General features: G+C 41.2%; 1 protein-coding gene and 1 long non-coding RNA gene across 2 annotated transcripts; one reads left to right on the forward strand and one right to left on the reverse strand.

The window, feature by feature from the left end:
* Positions 1-16: 16 nt before the first annotated feature.
* Positions 17-5,246, reverse strand: gzf1 (GDNF-inducible zinc finger protein 1). Its single transcript, XM_054761370.1, has 7 exons — positions 3,751-5,246; positions 3,499-3,682; positions 3,256-3,419; positions 2,762-2,856; positions 2,530-2,697; positions 2,305-2,462; positions 17-2,237 (listed from the first exon to the last, which is right to left on the reverse strand). Exons 1-7 carry the CDS (start codon positions 4,638-4,640, stop codon positions 1,674-1,676), a joined length of 2,223 nt encoding a protein of 740 aa, XP_054617345.1. The 5' UTR covers positions 4,641-5,246; the 3' UTR covers positions 17-1,673.
* Positions 4,202-25,563, forward strand: LOC129172042 (uncharacterized). Its single transcript, XR_008566899.1, has 4 exons — positions 4,202-4,611; positions 5,970-6,070; positions 6,157-6,293; positions 24,164-25,563. It is a non-coding gene; the product is annotated as an uncharacterized LOC129172042 (long non-coding RNA).

The raw sequence follows: 25,563 nt of genomic DNA on the forward strand, positions 1-25,563 counted from the left end.
TTTTGGTAGAGCATAGAAAACCTGTTTACAATCTTCTCAATATGCTTTTTAACATGATTAGCCCTCTAATGAAATGAAACATCAAATGACACGCCTACAGTCACCTTTACACCCAATAGAGTAGATAGAATTGGAGAAAGTAAGACATATTAGACGTAAATAAGATGACAGACTCACACATTTATTGTTTTTTTCTGGACAGCGTACTTCCATGCAGCTTCAAATGACCAGTAGACCAGTGGGTCCCAAACTTCTTACAGTGGCGTACCCCTTCCAACATTTGATTGGAGGCCATGTCCCCCCTCCCCCCCCCACTAAAAAAAACCCATAAAGCATCTTTACATTTCATTCAACTGAAATGTTAAACACGATTCATTGGTTCATGAATTTTATAGTAAGTCATTGTGTGTGTTGTGCACGGTCAATTGTTGTATCGATACAAGTTTTCCATGGGCACTGATATATACATAAGATGTGGATTTGATGAATAAAGTATGTAAGTATTGGTCTTACATATCTTTTATCCTTCCCTTTCAATAGGTTAAACTGGAGCTTCCCTGGTCACTTGCAATCTCAGTGAATTCCACTGCATATTCATTTGAAAGGGAAAGTTGAACAAACATGATAAAGTAGAAAAATACATACAAGCAGATTAAGAGATAAAGCCTCATTTTCACTCTGTCATCCTGACACGCTCATACATGGACAGGCTTTCACTTATATAACCACACAGAGCAATCAACAACTTCATGCCGTGTCTCCTTCCTTCTTTCTGCTCTGTGCTGTGAGGCCTTCGGGTGCGCTCGTAATTGTGAGTGTTAGGCGCTAATTGTTTTTCATTTTTATTCACGTACCCCACTTGGAGAACCTATGTAGTAGACTAAATAAGTAAATAAACCAATAAAGAAGTAAATAAAACTCCAGCTTGAGCAGTGTCACAGTAAATGTGTTCCCAAGGGAACCTTTGTGAGGAGTCTGTGCCTGTCTCACTGAACACCGACACCTAGTGGCCAATGTAGAATACTACATTCACAATGGCAATGCTTCTTCTGCCTTGGATTTGTTGTACTTTAGTTCATTTAGTTAGATCATTTAGACGTTTTTATGATTGAAAATGCTTCATTTAAGCCAGCTTATTCTGCATATTATTTTTAACTAGTAGGCTGCATTCACCCACGAAACAGTGATCATTTATTCATTTTGAAAAAACACAATAACTGCTAAGGACGCTGTGGCCTCCAGGGGGTGCCAAAAATCGGGGGGAAAAATTCACCTTGGATATAAAACTGATTACTGTCGTATTAACTCTTAAAATATAAAAAAGGTCACATTGACTCAACTGTAAAACAACTTTTTCTATTTACCTCTAATTTGTTAACCATGTGAATTGGGTGACAGGTTTTTTTTTTACTTTTTTTAATTGTAGAAAATGCCATTCAATGTGTTTTATAAGTATAGTATAGTAAGTTTGCATGTAAATGGAGATCCTAATTAACCAGACCAGACCTTCCACTAAACAGCCACCTTTTGTCTTTTATTTCTATTCATGTGCAAGTGGAACATTTCTAGTACCTGCTAGTTAAATAGCTAATATGTGTTTACTATCACAGTCTGAACGATGAGAACAGAGCAAACACGACGACAAACCAAAACGATGCTTTTTTCAGTATTTTCTAGGACTTGACTTCTCCTTTCATGTCATCCAAAGGCTTGTCTGCCGTGTTTTGCGCGTCGTCACATATCTTGTGGTTCACGATCACAGGCTGAATGTCAGGGTCTATCACCCGCGCACGGGCTGAGGCTTCACACACTGGAGCCAAGACGGCCAGAGAGGCGGCCGCTTCCAGGACGGATGACATGGAAGCCTCCGACTCAGACAAGGGGACGGGAACGGCCGACCCATCCGAGGCCACAACACCGGCTTCTGTGTTGTCCGGCGTCACCACGGACTGCAACTGAGTCCCGAGCGGCACCTCAGTGTGAATGACGGTGATCCCGCCCAGGTGGGCGTGGCTGACCAGGGCAATGGCCTCGTGCCCCGCCCACTCAGACGGGAGGGCAACGGGCTCGGCCACTACCACAGCTTCGGCGTTGGTTTTATGCACTCTGGAGTCGCCTTTTCTAACCGGGGTCTTTTTCCCCTGTGTAGGCGCCTTACTCGCAACTTTGGCTCTCTTCTCCACGTTGCCCTCCAGGACCACCAGGTAGTTCTTCCACGGAGCGCTGGAGTCATGAGTCTGAAGTTTGGAAGTGTGAGTTGTTTACAGCTCCTGACATATATCAAGCTTCCGTTGGGGTACTCACCGCCGTGTGCCTGCGGAGCGTGGACTTGTCAGAGAATGTGCGGCTGCACATTCCGCACATGTAGGGCTTCTCCCCGGTGTGAATGCGCTGGTGCCTCTGCAGGGCGTTCAGCTGCGTGAACTGCTTGTTGCAGAACGTGCAGGCGTAGGGACGCTCGCCTGGCAGGCAAAAACAACAAAAAGCTCCCAAACTTATCCCCATTTTCTGCCTCATGTCACCTGTTACCTGTGTGTATGGTTAAATGCTGCCGCAGCGAGTTCCTCTGGGCGAAGCAGCGGCCGCACTGCTCGCACTTAAATGGCTTGGTGCCCGTGTGGATGTTGGAATGGTTCCTCAGGTATTCTTTGGAGGCAAAGCTCTTCCCGCAGGCCTCGCACATGAAGGGTCTTTCGCCTTAAGGGGAGTGGTGACAAAACGTTAGGACCACGGCGCTAAATAGGACGAGCAGATTTCTTACCTGTGTGGGAGCGCTTATGATACACCAGCATGCTTTTCTGGGAGAAGCGAGCATCGCACTTGTCGCAGTAAAATGGCTTCTCTCCTGTGTGGACCCTAAACACAGACACGTTTAGCCAAAACTACAGCTTTAAATCAACTTGTGTTTGCTTCCTCTTCTCGTTACTCAACAACACTCCTATGCAATGAATGGGGCTTAGTCATGAACCCTGTGGAATGCCAATAGCTGAAAGTACAGACGCACAATATCTTTTATTCAAACCAATACCAACAACTTTCTCCTTCTCAAGACCGATATGATACCATCCATCCATCCATTTTCTATGCCACTTATCACAAGTGTCACGGGGGTATGCTGGAGCCTATCCCAGCTGACTTTGGGCGAGAGGCGAGGTATGCCTGGACTGGTTTCCAGCCAATCGCAGGGCACATCCAGACAAACGGCCATTCACGCTCACATTCATACCTAATAAAATTGATACCTGGCACAAGTACCTTTGGTGCATTTTGAGGGCGGAGTTCTGGGTGAAGCGGGCGCCGCACTCGCTGCAGGCGAAGGGCTTGACGCCACTGTGAATCTTCTTGTGCAGCTCCAGCGACGCTTTGGAGCTGAGCGACTTGCCGCAGTCGGGACACTGGTGATACTGGGGGTCGTGCACCTAAACCGGCATGGAGATGGACAGGTCCGGAAAACCGCAAGGAGCAACACGGCCTCCTGTGGATTAATTTCAGTCTGACCTGCTGGTAGTGGCGGACCACGTCCTTCTTCCGCTTGAAGGTCTTAGCGCAGACGTCGCAGGAGAACTGTCTCTCGGTGCTGTGGACGTGCTTCTCGTGGATCTTCAGGTTGCTGCGGTTGGAGAAGGTTTGCAGACAGGTCTTGCAGCGATAGACCAGGTCCGCTTTGACTCCGTGGTAGGTGCTGGTCAACACAAGAGGAACAAGTTGATCACAATCCAGAATAAAAAGGCACAGAAGATGAACATATACCTGACGTGCTTCATGTAGCATCTCTCATAGAAGAAGGTCCGGTGGCAGCTGTTGCACAGGAACCGAGGCTTCCTTTTTGGCAGTCCGTTCTCTTCCTCCTCGTCCTCCTCCCCCGTAGATAGTAAAGGTTCCTCGCCATGGTACAGACTCAGCGAGCCCTCGTCATCAGGTCCGACGTCGACCACGTCCACAGGAGGCGATGGCGGCCATGACTCGTCTGATTCTGTCGGAGTTCCCGCTTCCTCCTCGTCGGACACTTTATTAGCTTCCTTCAAAGCCTCTTGGCTTGTCTTTACACAGCCCTCGACGACCTCATGGCCGCCCAATCTTTCCTTCTCGCCATCCGTCTCCATGGTATTTGACCTTTTTGAAAGCTTCTCAGAGCTTTTTGGAGCGAGCTTGCGTCTCTTCCTGCTGCTGCTTTTGGCAGCCGCACACTCTACTGCTGGAGTCTCTCCCGCATCCGAGTTGGACCCATAACTGGTTGGCTCCTGCAGGAGCCCGGCGCTGATGGCGGCACCGCAAATCTTCAAGAGCTCCTTGCAATCCAAAAGCCTCGCCACCTCTTCGATATTCACTAGCTTGCTCTGGGTGACCACTAATTTTCCCGTGTAGACAAATTCCAAAAACGTGGAAAAGTCTCCGGGCTGCATGTTGGAAAGTGGGATGTTGTCCCTGGCAGCGTCCTGGGAGAGCAGGATATTCTTGAAGTAGCCACTGGAGGCGGCGAGGATCACCTGGTGCGCCTGGAAAACCTGCACGTCTCCCTGGTGTTCCACCTGTACGGTGACGTCACTGAAGTGCCCCTGCAGCCTCAGGTGGTGTAGGGAGTCCAGGATGTGCTCGTGGTGGGACGTTGAGGTGAGCTGGACCACCCCGGTACCCATCATTAGGCTGAGATTACGATATCTATGTTGGTTTTGTTTTACTAAATATTGACGCAGTTGCTGGCATTAAACGCCGAACGCGAATGCTTCATGGAAACTAAATGGCACTTAAGTCAAAATCAGCTTTAATAAGTACAATCCAAGCCCGTCTTGGCTAGCTTGCTTTCGCCGCTAGGCTACATGCTAGCATGCTAGCTACGGTGCTCAAACAAGCTAGCTAAGCTAACTTATGAACAGAATCGTGATTAAAGCTGCTAATTTTAAACATCGCCGGAGAAAAAGTGACGCAAATTCCGATAGAGGCAGCGAGTTTCTTACCGTAAGACCCCTAAAATGACAACCAGGACACTATATCCAAGGAAAACCACCACTTTGTTTTTAACTGCGCACCGACTTCCGGTACGGCAGTCACAGCTCTGGGATCAGCCCTTTTCTACACAGATGCTCGAGTCAACGACGACAGGTTTTGATCCTGGATCTGTGCTTTGAGTTTATAGAACAAAAAAAGCAAAACTGCACCTCTCAAATTGGAACCTTATCATCGTACCATATTTAATTTATTAATGTCTGCGACCGGATAGTTCACCACTGTTTCACATATTGCCCACACGGTGGCGCCATTGCATAGATTACCAACCCTGGTAGCCCACTGTACTCCTGGTGTGTACAGTAGCTTGCATCATTCTCATTTTCATCAACATCTTTCCATCTAACACTGTACATGACTGTACTTGTGTGTCAAACTATAGGTGCCTAAACACTCCCTTTTAATACTAGTACTAAACAAAAGCACCATTCATTTACATTTACACCTGCACAGATTGAAAACATACACGCGCATGGTAAACATCTGTGCAGTACTTGAGGATTCACATTGTGGGGTGTTCTGCCGTTGCCAAGGTTTCTTTTCTCCTCCACAAAGAAATCCATATAGCTTGCATTTATCATAATGAATCCTGCCAAAAGCCTGCAGTCTGCCTGCCTTGCCTCGCTCCGGTGACTCATACTGCACTCAGGACCCAAAAGCTTTTTCTTTTTTTTTTCAACAGTGTTCTTTCTACAGTAGACTGGGAACATTGTGTTTTTATATCACTGCCGCATGCACACAGACAGTAGCAACTACCATGTGATGCTCAATGAGTCATACGAAAGACTGAAATCAACATTCCTGCCCCCAATAAGCTGCTGCAGCTGCAGGACTTACGAATCTATAAGTGTTACTGTACTGCCATGAGACTTATGGAATGTGCAAATCAATGAGGAGTGAGTCAGTGTAACCTTTGACATGACTCAGATGAGATGACGCAAATAATAGCTTTTTCTTTTCTTCAGACTGTATGCAGTAGAAATATCTTTTGAGTATCCTCCCTGGTCTTGTGCAAGGCAACATGATGACTCCCCCAGCATGCAGCCAAACGTGTGCAAACAAGCAGGTGAGTTACATGCATGGCTGACACACTGGAGCTGCACGTCACTAGGGTTACATTTGCCTCACTCTTTATTTTTTACCTACTTTCAGCTCACCTGGGGGCACTTTTTGTTTGTTGAAAAGGTTAGAAGCGGAAGAGGTCACGTGATTCAGCAGCCGCCCTGCATGCCAGCCCAGTGACATGGCTGTTTTGTTATGGAAGCGTGTCAAGCATGTTTGCTTTCCAGGTGATGGACTCCCCTAAACCTATTTCATTTCACAACTTTAATAGATATCATTATTACTATCATTCACATCATGGCACGCTGGGCATCACTGTTTGCTTGTAAGTTAATGGACTCTAATAATAGCGTATTTTATTTTAATATTCATAACAATGAATATAATTATTAATATCAATACAATCATGGCATGTTGGGCATGACTGCTCAATTAATTTGTAAACTAATGGACTGTAATGGCAGCGTATTATATTATCTTTTATTGTATTTGTTTTCAATATTCATAACAATTACCGTAATTATTGATATGATTAAAATCAGCTGTTTATCTGTAAGTAGTGTATCTTAACATAACAATATATCACAATTTTCACAGTGATGTTATTTTATTCAAAACATTCATGACAACAATAGTAGAATGATCCTGACTGTAGTAGCACACGTGCAGTTCCTCTCCAGTCCTGTAGGTAGTTAAAATGCACATGTGCATGCGTGCAAACTGTGCCTTTTTTCCACCCCAGCTGCATGTGCTGGATCTGGTGGGCACTGTCCTCAATGCAAGTCAACTATAACAGCCAAAAATCCAAACAAAAAAATCACCTATACCCGCATCGGCACTAATATTTAATCAGCAGCCCGTGCATTACAAAGTTGAGGAGAAATGTTTGTGTTTGCTTTGTGTGTGTAATGTAACACACGGGAAAGGACACCAAACGTTAACCCGGCTGGCAGGGACGGTTGTCGTCTAATCTGAATGCAGCGAGGGTACGGCGCTCAGTCGCCGCTGTCCTTGCGGGACCTCTCCGCAGCTCCTTAACCGGCGTGACTCATAGTCCCGGCACATGAAGTGATGGTAAACACCAGAACATAACTGGGAAGAATGCTCCATGAATAAACCGCAGTGTTCTCTTTGGACGCCACGACCACAACGGGGCCTTGCCAGACCCATCACAGATCGGTCCAAATGAGCGTTCTGTTGCGGTTTTGCCTTCCGCTGCAGTCAGTGAAGCCTCGCCGGGCAATAAATACAAATAGTTACGTTAATGTTGTGCAATTGTTTGGCAAATGGCTTTTTGATTCATGTTTTTTGCAGTAAATCCATGTCATGTGACCTCTTTGTGCTTAGTTTACATGGCAGGTTTAGCATCCTCAAAGATCCTCTATTTAACAGGAGCAACTTCTGTTTTTCTCACATGAGTTTGGTTGAGCTCTTAGCTGTGTGGAAGGAGAGCATGTGTAGACCCTGGAACAGATCATTTCCTCTTAAGCATCATTTTGGAAGCATTCCACCTTTGAGGTTCCCCTCAGGTACTTTTACTAAAGCTTGCTGGAGTCTCATGTTTGCCTTTGCACTGTCCTGGCAAGGTCATGGCTGCAGTACCAGCACACACACACACATGAACAAGTGAGTCCAGTCTCCTCTTTGGACATCTTCCTCAACGCTTCACTCAACTGGCCCCCCCATCCCCTCTCTTGCCCGTCATCAGTGGCTGCATGCCACACCAACATGAGTCCAGACCTTCATAGTTGAGCCAGAACCTCAAAAACAAGATCAGGACCCGATAGGAAACCAAGAAGCTGCAACAGTTCAGAACTGGAGTGAGCAGATGGTTGTTGGCCCAATAACACTTAATGTCTTTTGCAGAAGGACGGCAACACAAGGCCAAATAGTTTTACTCGAACCCGTCCTTTGTGGTTCTCAGCTCTGACAGCGGGTCATCCCATGTTGCTGGAACGCACCTTATGGATCACATTCCACCATCGTTTCCTGGCTACACCCATATTACCTTCCCAAAGACAGCACCTTCCGGTTTTGCCGTGAAAGCTCATTCGTATTTCTCACCTCAATAAGCCAAAATGGCCAGGACGTCTGGTTCCGGGTGCCATTTTGTTAGCAAGCCAGCTTCTTTGTTAGAAGCTAAGGATGGTTTGTGATTAAAAAAAAACAAACATTAAGAACTAGGGATGTCCCAATCCGATAAGGATCGGCTGCCGATCCGCTCGGATCATATCGGCTTCGCCACGAGATCGGGCCGATCCTGTTGTCATATAACGTTCATAACTCCGGGCCACACTCCAACATGGTAGGTGCGGTAATGCGCCTCAAAGCTGGTTGCCACTCAAGCCCCGCCACCCGCGAGAAGAAGAAAAGGCAACACCGCCATGCAGACATGTCCGCCGTGTACCGTGGTGAAGTTAGTTTCACGTTGGATATCGGGCTCCGTAGCTACAGCGGTAGTTCCCCATCACTGTGCCCGGACTGCTGTGTCATGGTACAGGGAGCTTGCACGGGAAGTGCCGCTGTAACCACTGGTTGTTTATACCAGGGACCGTCATTAAATTACTATTGCATTGAAGAGAGTTTGTTAAAAAAAATGTCATATATTCTAAATCACACCACAAACGGATCTATAACCATGTCACATGATTAGTCCTGCCCTAAAAGTACTTTTGCACACTAATGTTATCTTTTATTGAATGGACTTTTATTGGATTAGGGACCTGACTGCAAAAGGCAAATATTATTGTTGGTCGTGCTGTGTAATTACTGTACATTGTAATGCTGTGCATTATTTGGAATGCTTTGAAGAACTATTTTCCTAACCATATTCAATTCCACAAAATCATGTTTGTAACAAAAGCTTATTGTTATTTTTTTTAAAAAGGGTCGGTATTGGATCGGATCGGCAAGACTCTCAAAGAAATTGGATGGGATCGGAAGCCAAAAAATGTGGATGGGGACATCCTTAATAAGAACCCAGCTGGGCTCACACAGTGCATTAATAACACCCCCAGACGTGTGCTTTATTGTACGCTATCCAGAAGGTGCACGTGAACGGAGGCATCAATGTGGCCTAAATTTTGGACATTAACTGAAAAACTGTCTACCGAGCTTCCACTCTACCTACAGTATACAGTATATTGTTTTATTTGGACGTTAAGTGCTGCAGCACCCATAAAACACCACCAGGGGTCAGTATTACGCTGCAAGCACCTTCCTGTTCATTTCCATCACCTTCAATAATGATGGCCACAGTTTGACCCTGGAACGGATGAATTCCTCTTCCATTATCAGGAGATGGGAAAGCCTGAGTCGTGTTGGAGTTTGCGTGCCCAGTAAGCGTTTAGGGGTCGTACAACGTGCCTGACAGTCCGCCAGATGTCTTGCTCGCGGCCACTCCGACCGCAGAAAGGTTTTGGGATGGACCGACGGGGGCCGCCGCCGTGCGAAATGACAGACTGACTAATTATACTCGGCTGAGCAAATAACAGTGTGGGAATGTGCACTTTTCATTGCGAAACTCCTCCTTGGCGTGCCTGCAGACTTTTTTCCACTGTGCTAAAGTGTAAGAAAAAAGAAGACATAAAGTGCAGATGCTTCCTGTCATGAGCTGCCGCTCACGCCAATCCTTTCATTGATGAGAAGATATACGGGCATTCAGAGATGGAATTACTTTCCAAATGGCCTCTGACTCACCGCCTCTGTTCCCTCTGGCGCTCCCTCCCTCCCTTCCTATCCTCCCCTCCTCCACCTTCACTCGTCCTTGGCAGTGTTCTCGCTCGCTGGCTCTGCATTGTAACCGTATCCAGCACCTCGCACTTCAGACGGCGGACCAAGTGGCTCAAGGACAGGCCGCCCACCGCCGCCGTGTTCATAAATAGACTATTTGGAAAGGCTTAGCGAGCACCTCGGCCACTGCGCTTGTGTGGGCGCCTGCTAAAATAGACCACAAACTCTCTTCTGATAACACCGATAAGTGAGTCACACGCGGGCAGGTGTTTCCCACAATGCACTGCACCGCTCAGCACATTCCTGGAGAGCTGCTGGAACCCCACAAGCATCCTTCCCTCCCTCCTTCCCCCTCTTCCTTTCCTCGCTTCCTGGACGCCGCCCTCGTGTCCTCTGGCTTGGCTTCCGGGGGAATTGCATCACTCAGATCCTTTAATCACATATGGCATACACGCACACGCACACGCACACACGCGCACACAATGTGGGCAGAATGCTCTCTCCTCACAGCTCATGTGGCCTCGTGTGGAACGTTGGCGTGCGGGTGAAAGTGCAATGGGAAGCCCATTGATTGAATGTAATGTCATTTGTGGCGCCCCCTATGGCTCGTGCTCAAAATGCATACCTGTGATACACGTGCATACGTGTGCGTGTCTGTAATAGCTGGAATACAGTACATGCCCTACTTTGGCATCGTTACACATGCGGGCAAGGAGTTGCTAAGTCAAAGATGTTCTGATGGATGGCGGCCATGTTTTTCAACCAGTCTTGCTCAGATTTGACACACGTGTGCTTGTCAGTCCCCTGAAGGCGTGTTCCACATTTCCAGGTGATGCGGCTAAACACCCTGAAGTTACACTTGTGTGAAGCTCTGCGCAGCGCCAAGTGAATAACAGCACCACCTTGTGGTGTATTTGTCAGAAAAATAAGAGCACAGCAGGGGTGCATGTTTTGACACATTTCCACGCTTTTGTGTGCAGCAGTTCAGGAGTACAAGTGTCATAAAATGGTGCAACAGCAGCACAAATGACCATTTTAATGGCACAAACGATTGCAACTACTTTGGATTAATTTGGAGCAAATGGACGGGCCGGGCGTACATACAGTAGGTGGACCTTCATAATAAGCTTCGTAACTACAAAACTAAATTGCACCGTGGATCGTTTTTACAGCACAAACAGAGCAGAAAAGAAAGAGACTACTTTGGTTTTATTTTGAGCATGTCAGGGGTGGGGGGCTGGGTGAACTTTGATAGACCTATTAAATAATCTTTAATAACTCAAAAACAACACAAACGGCCATTTTAATGGCACAGATGTAGCACAAACAATTGCAACTATTTCTTTGAATTTGGAGCAAATGCGGGGGCGGAGTGAACTTTGATCAACCCGTGAAATAAAGTTTAATAACTCAAAAATGAGCATAGCACAAACGGCCATTTTAATGGCACAAACGTAGCATAAATGTTGCACAAACAATTGCAACTGTTTTTGTTGAATTTGGAGCAAATAGGGGGCGGGGGGAGCTGGGTGAAATTTGGTAAACCTATAAAATAGTCTTTAATAACTCAAAAACAACACAAACAGCACAGATGTTGCACAAACGTAGTACAAACGATTGCAACAATTTTACCAATTTTGTGTGTGTGTGTGTGTGTTGGGGGGTGTGCGAGTGTGTCTAATCTATATAAAGTTAGTTATTAGTAACATTTAGCGTTTAATAGGAAGTCTTGTGCATTAACACTGGCAGTGAAATGTCTTTTTCGTCTTTTTTGGTTAAAAATGGTTGCATAAACATCCCGTGTTGGTCCTGAGTGCTTGACATTGGTCCTAGTTGTCTCCATCCTACTTCCCTCCTGTCCCCCACTAAGGGTCAACATGCTATCTATGTTGATACCTATCTATGTCGCTACCTTGGCCTAGCATTCAACAAGTAGATGAGAAGAAATTGGAGTTTGTCTGCGCTGTGACAGTAAAGCAAGTTTTCTCCTTCCTCATGTGGCGAGGGCGACCGCAGACGAGGGTTTAAACCCTTGGATTGACAGACACGCTCTCTGGGTTGTGTAACATGGCAGCGTTCCAGCGCTTGTGTAATCATAACAGTATGCCAGGACGGGAAGTTCATTTAGGAACCCGAGGCCCACCTCCGTCTCTTTTTAGCTTGTTGCTGCCTGCTTGGATGGAGCCTTGAAAGCATTAGCCATGGAAATGAGACACTTTGAAAGTAAACGCTACTGGGAACATCCTTTTGTGTGTGTGTAGCTTTGACGCTAATGAGCCGTGTTTGTCCAAGAATCACTATTGTGCACTTGATCCCACATCTGGCAACATTTACATTTACAAATCCATCCATCTTCTATGCTGCTTATCCTTGCAGGGTATGCTAGAGCCTATCCCAGCTGTCTTTTTGAGAAAGAGGCGGGGTACACCCTGGACTGGTGTCCAGCCAATGACAGGGCACATATAGACAACCAATCACATTCATACCCATGGACAATTCAGAGTTGCCAATGAAGCTAACATGCATGGTTTTGGAATGTGGGAGGAAACCGGAGTACCCAGAAAAACAATTGATTGCGCTCCCTCGCTTGATCGTGGTTTTTCAGAAAAGAAGGAATGAATAAATAATGTGTGTTTGGTGGTAGACTACGGTATGTTATTAGCCAAAACATATGGAAATACAAGCGATATGTAGTATTGTGGTCAAAACATGAGCTTCCGTGACACGAAGTCAGCCATGGCATGTCCCACTTCATCGAGTGAAAACAAGTTCTCCCGTTCTGCGTGGAAGTGGTAAGTTTTTGACTTCTTAAGTTTCGAAGAAATACATTTGAGGCTAATTGGTTAACTCGCTATCTTGTTAGCTCTCCAGCTCACTAGCTAGCAGAGTTGCACAGTGTGGCGTAAACAAGGAATAATAGGAGTTTAAAAGTGACTGTAGGGGTGTTATCTTATGTCTACAGGGCTATGGCTAACTATGCTTCATTGTATTAACATTGAATCCTACATTGTGGAAATTCATTTATTGCAGTCGAGTTCGGAAGCAATTAACCGCTATAAACGAGGGAGGACTGTATACACTGTAACTCTCTCATTACACTTGTTTAATGTCACGAGTGCCACAGAGTCTATCACATACAAGAAGGCAACATTAATGATGATGTTAGCAACACTAGCATAGCTACCTTATGTGGGCTAAAGTGCTAACATTACACTCACATTTTAATGGCAACATCATGCGAGCATGTTTGATGACGAAAAACCAAACCATCAAACTTGCAGCCCCCCCGTTGGACAGTTGGCAGAGCTTTCTGAATATGTGAAGCAAAGCCTGTTTTTCTTTTTCCTTTTTCTTTTTCTCATGAATAGACATTAGGGACACACTTTTGTCTTTGAGGAACCATGCTTGTTGCATCCTATAAGTCACATGTCCTTTAGCCCCGCCCACCACACGTCAGCCCTTTGATCTTTTGTATCAGTTGCTGAAGATTCTTTCATGAGTTATCTTTTGTGGCGTGCAAGTGTATGTTCTAAGTCGTCCTCCCAAGCTGGAGGTTATGTAGCCTGATAAGTCCTCACTGAAGACCAAAACAAACGAGAGACATGAGACACCATGTCTGCCTTGGTGGCTGGGTGTTTTCTTTGCATCTCATCCAAACTGGGGAGCAGTAGAAGTAGAAGTCCAGTAGTAGACGCTGAGTAAATCACCCGCAGGGACGAGAGATTTCACAGATTAGCGTTTAGACGCTTTCACGCCATCGAAAGAAGACTCTCCTCCCAGTAAAATAAATAGTGTGCGGGCTAAGGACCGCCCACTTGGGTTGGGCTTGTTGACCCAAGGGGTTGTTTTTCATGAAGTCAAATATACACAGTCTTAATGTACAGTACAGTACAGGCTGGAACGGACCACACAGATGGTGCAGCATATCTCACATGGGCAACATGGATGTGATCAGTGAAATGAGCAGTCCATTTTATTGATGGTGGTCTTTTGAGTTCCTGCCCGCTCCACCCGTGTCTCGAGACAATCTTTGAGGGAGAAGACATTGTTGTAAGCTGATGATAGGCTCACGAATTTTGGTTTGCCACCAGACGGGCGAATGACCCATTTTGCAGGTCACACCGGGCCAAAACAACAAGCCCTTTGTGATGGCCCCCAGGGGACACCCTCCAGAAACTGAAACTGGTAAACTCCACATCTGAAGAAGTGAACTGAAGAAGTCTTTTGGACAAGAGCGGAAACATCTTCACCAAAGGAAGAGTCCATTTGCCTCCATGCAACCATCATGGATGATGGCTGAGAACCTACACAGACGTCTACTGTATGACTATTTGTCATATCTCATATCTATTTGTGATATCCAAGTGCTGCACACGTTCTAAGTATCCCACCCTGCAGGGAAATCCTGCCCCATCTCCTCTTTCGTCACCACAGATTCCTGTTAATCCCGATCCCGTTTCACCTGCTTTTCTTGGAGAGCCACCATCTTCTCTCCGTCTCGCCTCAACATCCGCCTGAGTGTGAGCCAAAAAGTGGTGAGGGTGGATTGTGACAGATGACTGACACGTTTACAGAGGAGCGAGTCAACTGTGTGACAGAGACACAAACGGTAGCATCTTCTCACCGTGGCAGAAAAACAAGTGTTTGCAAGTGGAGTCTCCTTTTGGCCGCTAATTTCCCTCCGCCTCGGCTTGGAAGGCAGTCTCATCATAGCCTCGCCACACACACACACTCATGTGTCACTCTTCCCGTAATGAGTTCCCGTTTGATCTGCCGCCATCCACAGAACCTTATGCCCGAGACAACTGTCACTATTTATTCCTATTATGAAGATAAGAGGCTCGCCTTCCCCGCCTTGGCGCTGTCAGACGAGTGGAGCGTGGAGGAGGAGAGTGATTCATTGTGTTGATGTGGAATCCAATGATGCTGACATCACTGTCCACCCAGGGCTACAGTCCCAGGACTTGTCCTTCTGGAAACCCTTTCAACAACGTTTTGGGGGGTCTCTGTGGGAATGTTCACAGACCACTGACATTGGACATGATTGCTTTTCCAGTTCAGATTAGTCCCAAAATTGTCCATGGTTGGTCCAAACCCAACCTATCCAAAAAGCCAAAGACACCTACGCCTTGTCACAAAACACCACCTTGTTGCTCCATTTGCTTCTCCTTTGCAGAGCAGGGAAGATCTACTCATGATAGCATTTCCACCAAGCAGTCCTACAAAGGTGGCTTTACTTCACTTTCATGTCCATACTCCAGTGTACACACTATAAACTAGTGTACACACTATAAACTATAAACTAGTGTACACACTATAAGCTAGTGTACACACTATAAACTATAAACTAGTGTACACACTATAAGCTAGTGTACACACTATAAACTATAAACTAGTGTACACACTATAACCTAGTGTACACACTATAAACTATAAACTAGTGTACACACTATAACCTAGTGTACACACTATAAACTATAAACTAGTGTACACACTATAAGGTAGTGTACACACTATAAACTATAAACTAGTGTACACACTATAAGCTAGTGTACACACTATAAACTATAAACTAGTGTACACACTATAAGCTAGTGTACACACTATAAACTATAAACTAGTGTACACACTATAACCTAGTGTACACACTATAAACTATAAACTAGTGTACACACTATAACCTAGTGTACACACTATAAGGTAGTGTACACACTATAAACTATAAACTAGTGTACACACTATAAGGTAGTGTACACACTATAAACTATAAACTAGTGTACACACTATAAACTATAAACTAGTGTACACACTATAAGCTAGTGTACACACTATAAACTATAAACTAGTGTACACACTATAAGCTAGTGTACACACTATAAACTATAAACTAGTGTACACACTATAAGCTAGTGTACACACTATAAACTATAAACTAGTGTACACACTATAACCTAGTGTACACACTATAAACTATAAACTAGTGTACACACTATAAGGTAGTGTACACACTATAAACTATAAACTAGTGTACACACTATAAGCTAGTGTACACACTATAAACTATAAACTACTGTACACACTATAACCTAGTGTACACACTATAAGCTAGTGTACACACTATAATCTAGTGTACACACTATAAACTATAAACTAGTGTACACACTATAAACTAGTGTACACACTATAAACTAGTGTACACACTATAATCTAGTGTACACACTATAAACTATAAACTAGTGTACACACTATAAACTATAAGCTAGTGTACACACTATAAACTATAAACTAGTGTACACACTCTAAACTAGTGTACACACTATAACCTAGTGTACACACTATAAACTATAAACTAGTGTACACACTATAAACTAGTGTACACACCATAAACTATAAACTAGTGTACACACTATAACCTAGTGTACACTATAAACTATAAACTAGTGTACACACTATAACCTAGTGTACACACTATAAACTAGTGTACACACTCTAAAGTAGTGTACACACTATAACCTAGTGTACACACTATAAACTATAAACTAGTGTACACACTCTAAACTAGTGTACACACTATAACCTAGTGTACACACTCTAAACTATAAACTAGTGTACACACTATAAACTAGTGTACACACTATAAACTATAAACTAGTGTACACACTATAACCTAGTGTACACACTCTAAACTATAAACTAGTGTACACACTATAAACTAGTGTACACACTATAAACTATAAACTAGTGTACACACTATAAACTAGTGTACACACTCTAAACTATAAACTAGTGTACACACTATAAACTAGTGTACACACTATAAACTATAAACTAGTGTACACACTATAAACTAGTGTACACACTATAAACTATAAACTAGTGTACACACTATAAACTAGTGTACACACTCTAAACTAGTGTAATACTCTAAACTATAAACTGGTGTACACACTATAAACTAGTGTAATACTCTAAACTATAAACTAGTGTACACATTATAAACTAGTGTACACACTCTAAACTATAAACTAGTGTACACACTATAAACTAGTGTAATACTCTAAACTATAAACTAGTGTACACACTATAAACTAGTGTACACACTCTAAACTATAAACTAGTGTACACACTATAAACTAGTGTACACACTATAAACTAGTGTAATACTCTAAACTATAAAGTAGTGTACACACTATAAACTAGTGTAATACTCTAAACTATAAACTAGTGTATACACTATAAACTAGTGTACACACTCTAAACTATAAACTAGTGTACACACTATAAACTAGTGTAATACTCTAAACTATAAAGTAGTGTACACACTATAAACTAGTGTAATACTCTAAACTATAAACTAGTGTACACACTATAAACTAGTGTACACACTCTAAACTATAAACTAGTGTACACACTATAAACTAGTGTACACACTCTAAACTATAAACTAGTGTACACACTATAAACTAGTGTAATACTCTAACTATAAAGTAGTGTACACACTATAAACTAGTGTAATACTCTAAACTATAAACTAGTGTATACACTATAAACTAGTGTACACACTCTAAACTATAAACTAGTGTACACACTATGAACTAGTGTACACACTCTAAACTAGTGTAATACTCTAAACTATAAACTGGTGTACACACTATAAACTAGTGTAATACTCTAAACTATAAACTAGTGTACACACTATAAACTAGTGTACACACTCTAAACTATAAACTAGTGTACACACTATAAACTAGTGTAATACTCTAAACTATAAACTAGTGTACACACTATAAACTAGTGTACACACTCTAAACTATAAACTAGTGTACACACTATAAACTAGTGTAATACTCTAAACTATAAACTAGTGTACACACTATAAACTAGTGTACACACTCTAAACTATAAACTAGTGTACACACTATAAACTAGTGTACACACTATAAACTAGTGTAATACTCTAAACTATAAAGTAGTGTACACACTATAAACTAGTGTAATACTCTAAACTATAAACTAGTGTATACACTATAAACTAGTGTACACACTCTAAACTATAAACTAGTGTACACACTATAAACTAGTGTACACACTCTAAACTAGTGTAATACTCTAAACTATAAACTGGTGTACACACTATAAACTAGTGTACACACTATAAACTAGTGTAATACTCTAAACTATAAACTAGTGTACACACTATAAACTAGTGTACACACTCTAAACTATAAACTAGTGTACACACTATAAACTAGTGTACACACTATAAACTATAAACTAGTGTACACACTATGAACTATAAGCTAGTGTACACACTATAAACTAGTGTACACACTATAACCTAGTGTACACACTATAAACTATAAACTAGTGTACAAACTATAAACTAGTGTACACACAATAAGCTAGTGTACACACTATAAACTAGTGTACACACTATAAACTATAAGCTAGTGTACACACTATAAACTAGTGTACACACTATAACCTAGTGTACACACTATAAACTATAAACTACTGTACACACTCTAAACTAGTGTACACACTATAACCTAGTGTACACACTATAAACTAGTGTACACACTATAAACTAGTGTACACACTTTAAACTATAAACTAGTGTACACACTATAACCTAGTGTACACACTATAAACTATAAACTAGTATACACACTATAACTATAAGCTAGTGTACACACTATAAACTATAAACTAGTGTACACACTATAAACTATAAGCTAGTGTACACACTATAAACTATAAACTAGTGTACACACTCTAAACTAGTGTACACACTATAACCTAGTGTACACACTATAAACTATAAACTAGTGTACACACTATAAACTAGTGTACACACTATAAACTATAAACTAGTGTACACACTATAACCTAGTGTACACACTATAAACTATAACCTAGTGTACACACTATAAACTAGTGTACACACTATAAACTATAAACTAGTGTACACACTATAAACTATAAGCTACTGTACACACTATAACCTAGTGTACACACTATAAACTAGTGTACACACAATACACTAGTGTACACACTATAACCTAGTGTACACACTATAAACTATAAACTAGTGTAAACACTATAAACTAGTGTAATACTCTAAACTATAAACTAGTGTACACACTATAAACTAGTGTACACACTCTAAACTATAAACTAGTGTACACACTATAAACTATAAACTAGTGTACACAATATAACCTAGTGTACACACTATAAACTATAAACTAGTGTACAAACGATAATCTAGTGTACACACTATAAACTATAAACTAGTGTACAAACTATAAACTAGTGTACACAAAATAAGCTAGTGTACACACTATAAACTATAAACTAGTGTACACACTATAAACTATAAGCTAGTGTACACACTATAAACTAGTGTACACACTATAACCTAGTGTACACACTATAAACTATAAACAAGTGTACACACTATAAAGTATAAACTAGTGTACAAACTATAAACTAGTGTACACACAATAAGCTAGTGTACACACTATAAACTATAAACTATTGTACACACTATAAACTATAAGCTAGTGTACACACTATAAACTAGTGTACACACTATAACCTAGTGTACACACTATAAACTATAAACTAGTGTACACACTCTAAACTAGTGTACACACTATAACCTAGTGTAAACACTATAAACTAGTGTAATACTCTAAACTATAAACTAGTGTACACACTATAAACTAGTGTAATACTCTAAACTATAAAGTAGTGTACACACTATAAACTAGTGTAATACTCTAAACTATAAACTAGTGTATACACTATAAACTAGTGTACACACTCTAAACTATAAACTAGTGTACACACTATAAACTAGTGTACACACTCTAAACTAGTGTAATACTCTAAACTGTAAACTGGTGTACACACTATAAACTAGTGTAATACTCTAAACTATAAACTAGTGTACACACTATAAACTAGTGTACACACTCTAAACTATAAACTAGTGTACACACTATAAACTAGTGTACACACTATAAACTAGTGTAATACTCTAAACTATAAACTAGTGTACACACTATAAACTAGTGTACACACTCTAAACTATAAACTAGTGTACACACTATAAGCTAGTGTACACACTATAAACTATAAACTAGTGTACACACTATGAACTATAAGCTAGTGTACACACTATAAACTAGTGTACACACTATAACCTAGTATACACACTATAAACTATAAACTAGTGTACAAACTATAAACTAGTGTACACACAATAAGCTAGTGTACACACTATAAACTAGTGTACACACTATAAACTATAAGCTAGTGTACACACTATAAACTAGTGTACACACTATAACCTAGTGTACACACTATAAACTATAAACTACTGTACACACTCTAAACTAGTGTACACACTATAACCTAGTGTACACACTATAAACTAGTGTACACACTATAAACTAGTGTACACACTTTAAACTATAAACTAGTGTACACACTATAACCTAGTGTACACACTATAAACTATAAACTAGTATACACACTATAACTATAAGCTAGTGTACACACTATAAACTATAAACTAGTGTACACACTATAAACTATAAGCTAGTGTACACACTATAAACTATAAACTAGTGTACACACTCTAAACTAGTGTACACACTATAACCTAGTGTACACACTATAAACTATAAACTAGTGTACACACTATAAACTAGTGTACACACTATAAACTATAAACTAGTGTACACACTATAACCTAGTGTACACACTATAAGCTATAACCTAGTGTACACACTATAAACTAGTGTACACACTATAAACTATAAGCTACTGTACACACTATAACCTAGTGTACACACTATAAACTAGTGTACACACAATACACTAGTGTACACACTATAACCTAGTGTACACACTATAAACTATAAACTAGTGTAAACACTATAAACTAGTGTAATACTCTAAACTATAAACTAGTGTACACACTATAAACTAGTGTACACACTCTAAACTATAAACTAGTGTACACACTATAAACTATAAACTAGTGTACACAATATAACCTAGTGTACACACTATAAACTATAAACTAGTGTACAAACGATAATCTAGTGTACACACTATAAACTATAAACTAGTGTACAAACTATAAACTAGTGTACACAAAATAAGCTAGTGTACACACTATAAACTATAAACTAGTGTACACACTATAAACTATAAGCTAGTGTACACACTATAAACTAGTGTACACACTATAACCTAGTGTACACACTATAAACTATAAACAAGTGTACACACTATAAAGTATAAACTAGTGTACAAACTATAAACTAGTGTACACACAATAAGCTAGTGTACACACTATAAACTATAAACTATTGTACACACTATAAACTATAAGCTAGTGTACACACTATAAACTAGTGTACACACTATAACCTAGTGTACACACTATAAACTATAAACTAGTGTACACACTCTAAACTAGTGTACACACTATAACCTAGTGTAAACACTATAAACTAGTGTAATACTCTAAACTATAAACTAGTGTACACACTATAAACTAGTGTAATACTCTAAACTATAAAGTAGTGTACACACTATAAACTAGTGTAATACTCTAAACTATAAACTAGTGTATACACTATAAACTAGTGTACACACTCTAAACTATAAACTAGTGTACACACTATAAACTAGTGTAATACTCTAAACTATAAACTAGTGTACACACTATAAACTAGTGTACACACTATAAACTAGTGTAATACTCTAAACTATAAAGTAGTGTACACACTATAAACTAGTGTAATACTCTAAACTATAAACTAGTGTATACACTATAAACTAGTGTACACACTCTAAACTATAAACTAGTGTACACACTATAAACTAGTGTACACACTCTAAACTAGTGTAATACTCTAAACTATAAACTGGTGTACACACTATAAACTAGTGTAATACTCTAAACTATAAACTAGTGTACACACTATAAACTAGTGTACACACTCTAAACTAGTGTAATACTCTAAACTATAAACTGGTGTACACACTATAAACTAGTGTAATACTCTAAACTATAAACTAGTGTACACACTATAAACTAGTGTACACACTCTAAACTATAAACTAGTGTACACACTATAAACTAGTGTAATACTCTAAACTATAAACTAGTGTACACACTATAAACTAGTGTACACACTCTAAACTATAAACTAGTGTACACACTATAAACTAGTGTACACACTATAAACTAGTGTAATACTCTAAACTATAAAGTAGTGTACACACTATAAACTAGTGTAATACTCTAAACTATAAACTAGTGTACACACTATAAACTAGTGTACACACTCTAAACTAGTGTAATACTCTCAACTATAAACTGGTGTACACACTATAAACTAGTGTAATACTCTAAACTATAAACTAGTGTACACACTATAAACTAGTGTACACACTATAAACTAGTGTAATACTCTAAACTATAAACTAGTGTACACACTATAAACTAGTGTACACACTCTAAACTATAAACTAGTGTACACACTCTAAACTATAAACTAGTGTACACACTATAAACTAGTGTACACACTATAAACTATAAACTAGTGTACACACTATAAACTAGTGTAATACTCTAAACTATAAAGTAGTGTACACACTATAAACTAGTGTAATACTGTAAACTATAAACTAGTGTATACACTATAAACTAGTGTACACACTCTAAACTATAAACTAGTGTACACACTATAAACTAGTGTACACACTCTAAACTAGTGTAATACTCTAAACTATAAACTGGTGTACACACTATAAACTAGTGTAATACTCTAAACTATCAACTAGTGTACACACTCTAAACTATAAACTGGTGTACACAATATAAACTAGTGTAATACTCTAAACTATCAACTAGTGTACACACTATAAACTAGTGTACACACTCTAAACTATAAATACGATAGTCTCTCCAACGTGACAAGGTGACAACGAGACATAGTCTCTCCAACGTGTCCTGAGTCTTCCCTGAGGCCTCCTACTGGTTGGACGTGGCCGTTTGTTTCGGAAAGCTTTCATTTGCGGTACAGTCCATTTTGGTTTGACTTGGTACGGTTGAGATTGGTAAATGCTGGTCAGGGTTGTGTACGTGGTAGCGGGTGCCAGCCGGTGTGTGGCCGAGCGGATGTACGTTAGTTAACCTCACTCCCTGACACCTTAAGAGTCGCGCTGGGCGTGGAGCTGACAAGGCAGCTTGTAGCTTGACGGCTGGTGTTCTTGACATTGGTGCTCATTCAGCAGACGCTGGCTGGAGCTCAGGGCGGAACACGGGGTCATAGCATGGTGACCACACGTGATGGCTTCAGAAAGAAACGTGAGGGCGTATGGTTCTGCTACGTATGGTTCTGCTACCTTCCGTCGACAAGTGACACAAATGGAATGAAAAAAGCTCTTTTTTAGGGGAGGGGAAGGGGAAGTTTTTAATGATATTTGGTGTCAGCGCAAGAGGCCCTATCTTATACAGTACTGTATCCAGTATATATATGACTGTCATACTTGTATGTCTTTTAGAAGATGCTTGAGGAAGCCAGGGGTCAATGTTCACATGAATAGGCAGTTACCCCTTTCTATTTAAAGCTTGGCACATTTATTAGAGAGTTTTATAGATTTTATTTCAAAGCAAGAGGCCCTGTAGTCTATACATTATATATTCATGATATGTAATGTTTGTATTAATATTTGTATTTATCTTCTCAGATACTTGATAACCTTTCACATACTATTTTTATTTTTATTTTTATGAAAAGAGTTTAGCATTTTTTTTATAATGACACAGTATCGCCCCCACTGGAAGTTATTGGTATTTCAAGAAATGATTTTTGTAGAGGAATACATGTGGTGCAAACTCCACACAGAGATGCCCAACGGAGATTCCAGCCCAGATCTTCCCCATCTCCTGACTGCGTGGCCAACATGCTAACCACTAGGCCACCATGCGGCCCATGTGGCTTTTGCGACCAACAAAAATGGCCTAATAGAAATAAAAATAATGGGGTTAAAAAAATAATAAAACTATAATGAAAGAAAAAAATAAAAAAATAATAATAATGAAAAAATAATGAAAGAGTTCAATTAGAATAACAATAATAACAAAAGATCTACTCGTAAAAATAATAAATCAAAAGAAATGTGGACGTGGTACTCTGCAGCGGAAACGAATAACGGTGTTGTTAAGGTTCCTAGTTCGGATGGAAAGTCTCTGTGATGGAAATGCTTGTTATGACGTCATGAGTGCCGTTGCATCATGGGAGATTGAGCTCAGCATCTCTGTGCTTTGTTGCAGGTGTTTGTGTTTGCGCCTCACCTTGACTTTGCCACGGTGACACAAAGCGGTGACTTCGTAGAAGAGGGCCAATCTCCCCGTCGTTGTCTGCAAAGTAAACAAACAAGCTAGCCTCCACACCAGGACTGGCGTTTGTACACAGGTGGTCGCGCCTCAGATGTTCCAGGTTGCCTCATTTGAGGGCAAAAAGGCCATCACATCATGTTCTAGCCAGGAGGCGGGGTTGCCATGGAAACGCAGCATCTCTTTCCGTGGGGAGCTTGTCTCTCTGTCTCATTAGGGACCCTCGCATCAGTGATATTGCACACTGCCGGGCGATGACTCACTCGCGTGGTTTGGAGCACGCTGGTCACAACATTAGGCACACCTGCACCTGCTTGTTGCCTTTTCATACAAAACAAACCTTTGTTCAACATTAGCTTCATTACTTTTTCTGACAAAACATTAGAAACACCCCTTTTTGTCACTCATCATTATTATGTGTATTGATGTTTGTACAGTTTCATTGCCGTGATTACTGATTGTTATGATTGAAAATGATGCATCATATTATTGTTCCAAATATTTCATAAAATGTTGGATATTTATAGATTATGCTTGCATGTTTCCTTTTTGCAGTGGTAATCTATGTGAAGCCTGTCATGGCAGTCACTGCGAGGACTCACTAGCGTGCACTGTGCACACACACACACACTAAAGCACACACTCGTCTCTCAGTCGTTTATCTCCGCCGCCAGCGTGATGGGGCTGCTAATCTCTTCCGTTGTTTTCCTTTCTCAAGCAGCACCGCCGTCTTTTATGAGACAATTTTCTTGCATCTGCACAAGAGAGTGAAAGTGAGAAGCATGTTTGATCAGCGTTTTGGTGCACAAATGTTTCTCCTGAGCAGATAGACTTCATGAATGTTGATGGCAAGACGGTGACGTCGTTGCTGTAAGGCAGGGGTTGGGAGCCTTTTTGGCCAGGAGGGCCATGAAAGCCAAATTTCCATCCATCCTTCCATCTTCTGTGCTGCTTATCCCGAGTAGGGTCGCGGGCATGCTGGAGCGTATCCCAGCTGACTTCAACTGGTCAACTGGTGTCCAGCCAATGGCAGGGCACATATAGACAAACACTCACATTCATACCTATGGACTATTTAGAGTCTCCAATGAAGCTAACATGCATGTTTTTGGAATGTGGGAGGAAACCCATGCACACACACACACACACGCATGCACGGGGAGAACATTCAAACTCCACACTGAGAGTCCAACCCAGATCTTCCAAATCTCGTGACTGTGTGGCCAACATGCTAACCACTCGGCCACCGTGCGGCCAAAAGCCAAATTTTTAAAAATGTATTTCTGTGAGAGCCACAGCATATTTTTAACACAAAATACAGATAGATGCGCGCATTT

This window comes from Dunckerocampus dactyliophorus, chromosome 19 (assembly GCF_027744805.1).
Source record: "Dunckerocampus dactyliophorus isolate RoL2022-P2 chromosome 19, RoL_Ddac_1.1, whole genome shotgun sequence".
Taxonomy (NCBI): Eukaryota; Metazoa; Chordata; class Actinopteri; order Syngnathiformes; family Syngnathidae; genus Dunckerocampus; species Dunckerocampus dactyliophorus.

Excerpts from the sequence above, each read along its gene's own strand:
- gzf1 (XM_054761370.1), bottom strand. The coding sequence starts at position 4,640 with ATGATGGGTACCGGGGTGGTCCAGCTCACCTCAACGTCCCACCACGAG. Across the intron at positions 3,683-3,750 it reads TGCTACATGAAGCACGTCAG|CACCTACCACGGAGTCAAAG; the intron begins GTATATGTTCAT and ends TGTGTTGACCAG. Across the intron at positions 3,420-3,498 it reads TGGTCCGCCACTACCAGCAG|GTGCACGACCCCCAGTATCA; the intron begins GTCAGACTGAAA and ends ATGCCGGTTTAG.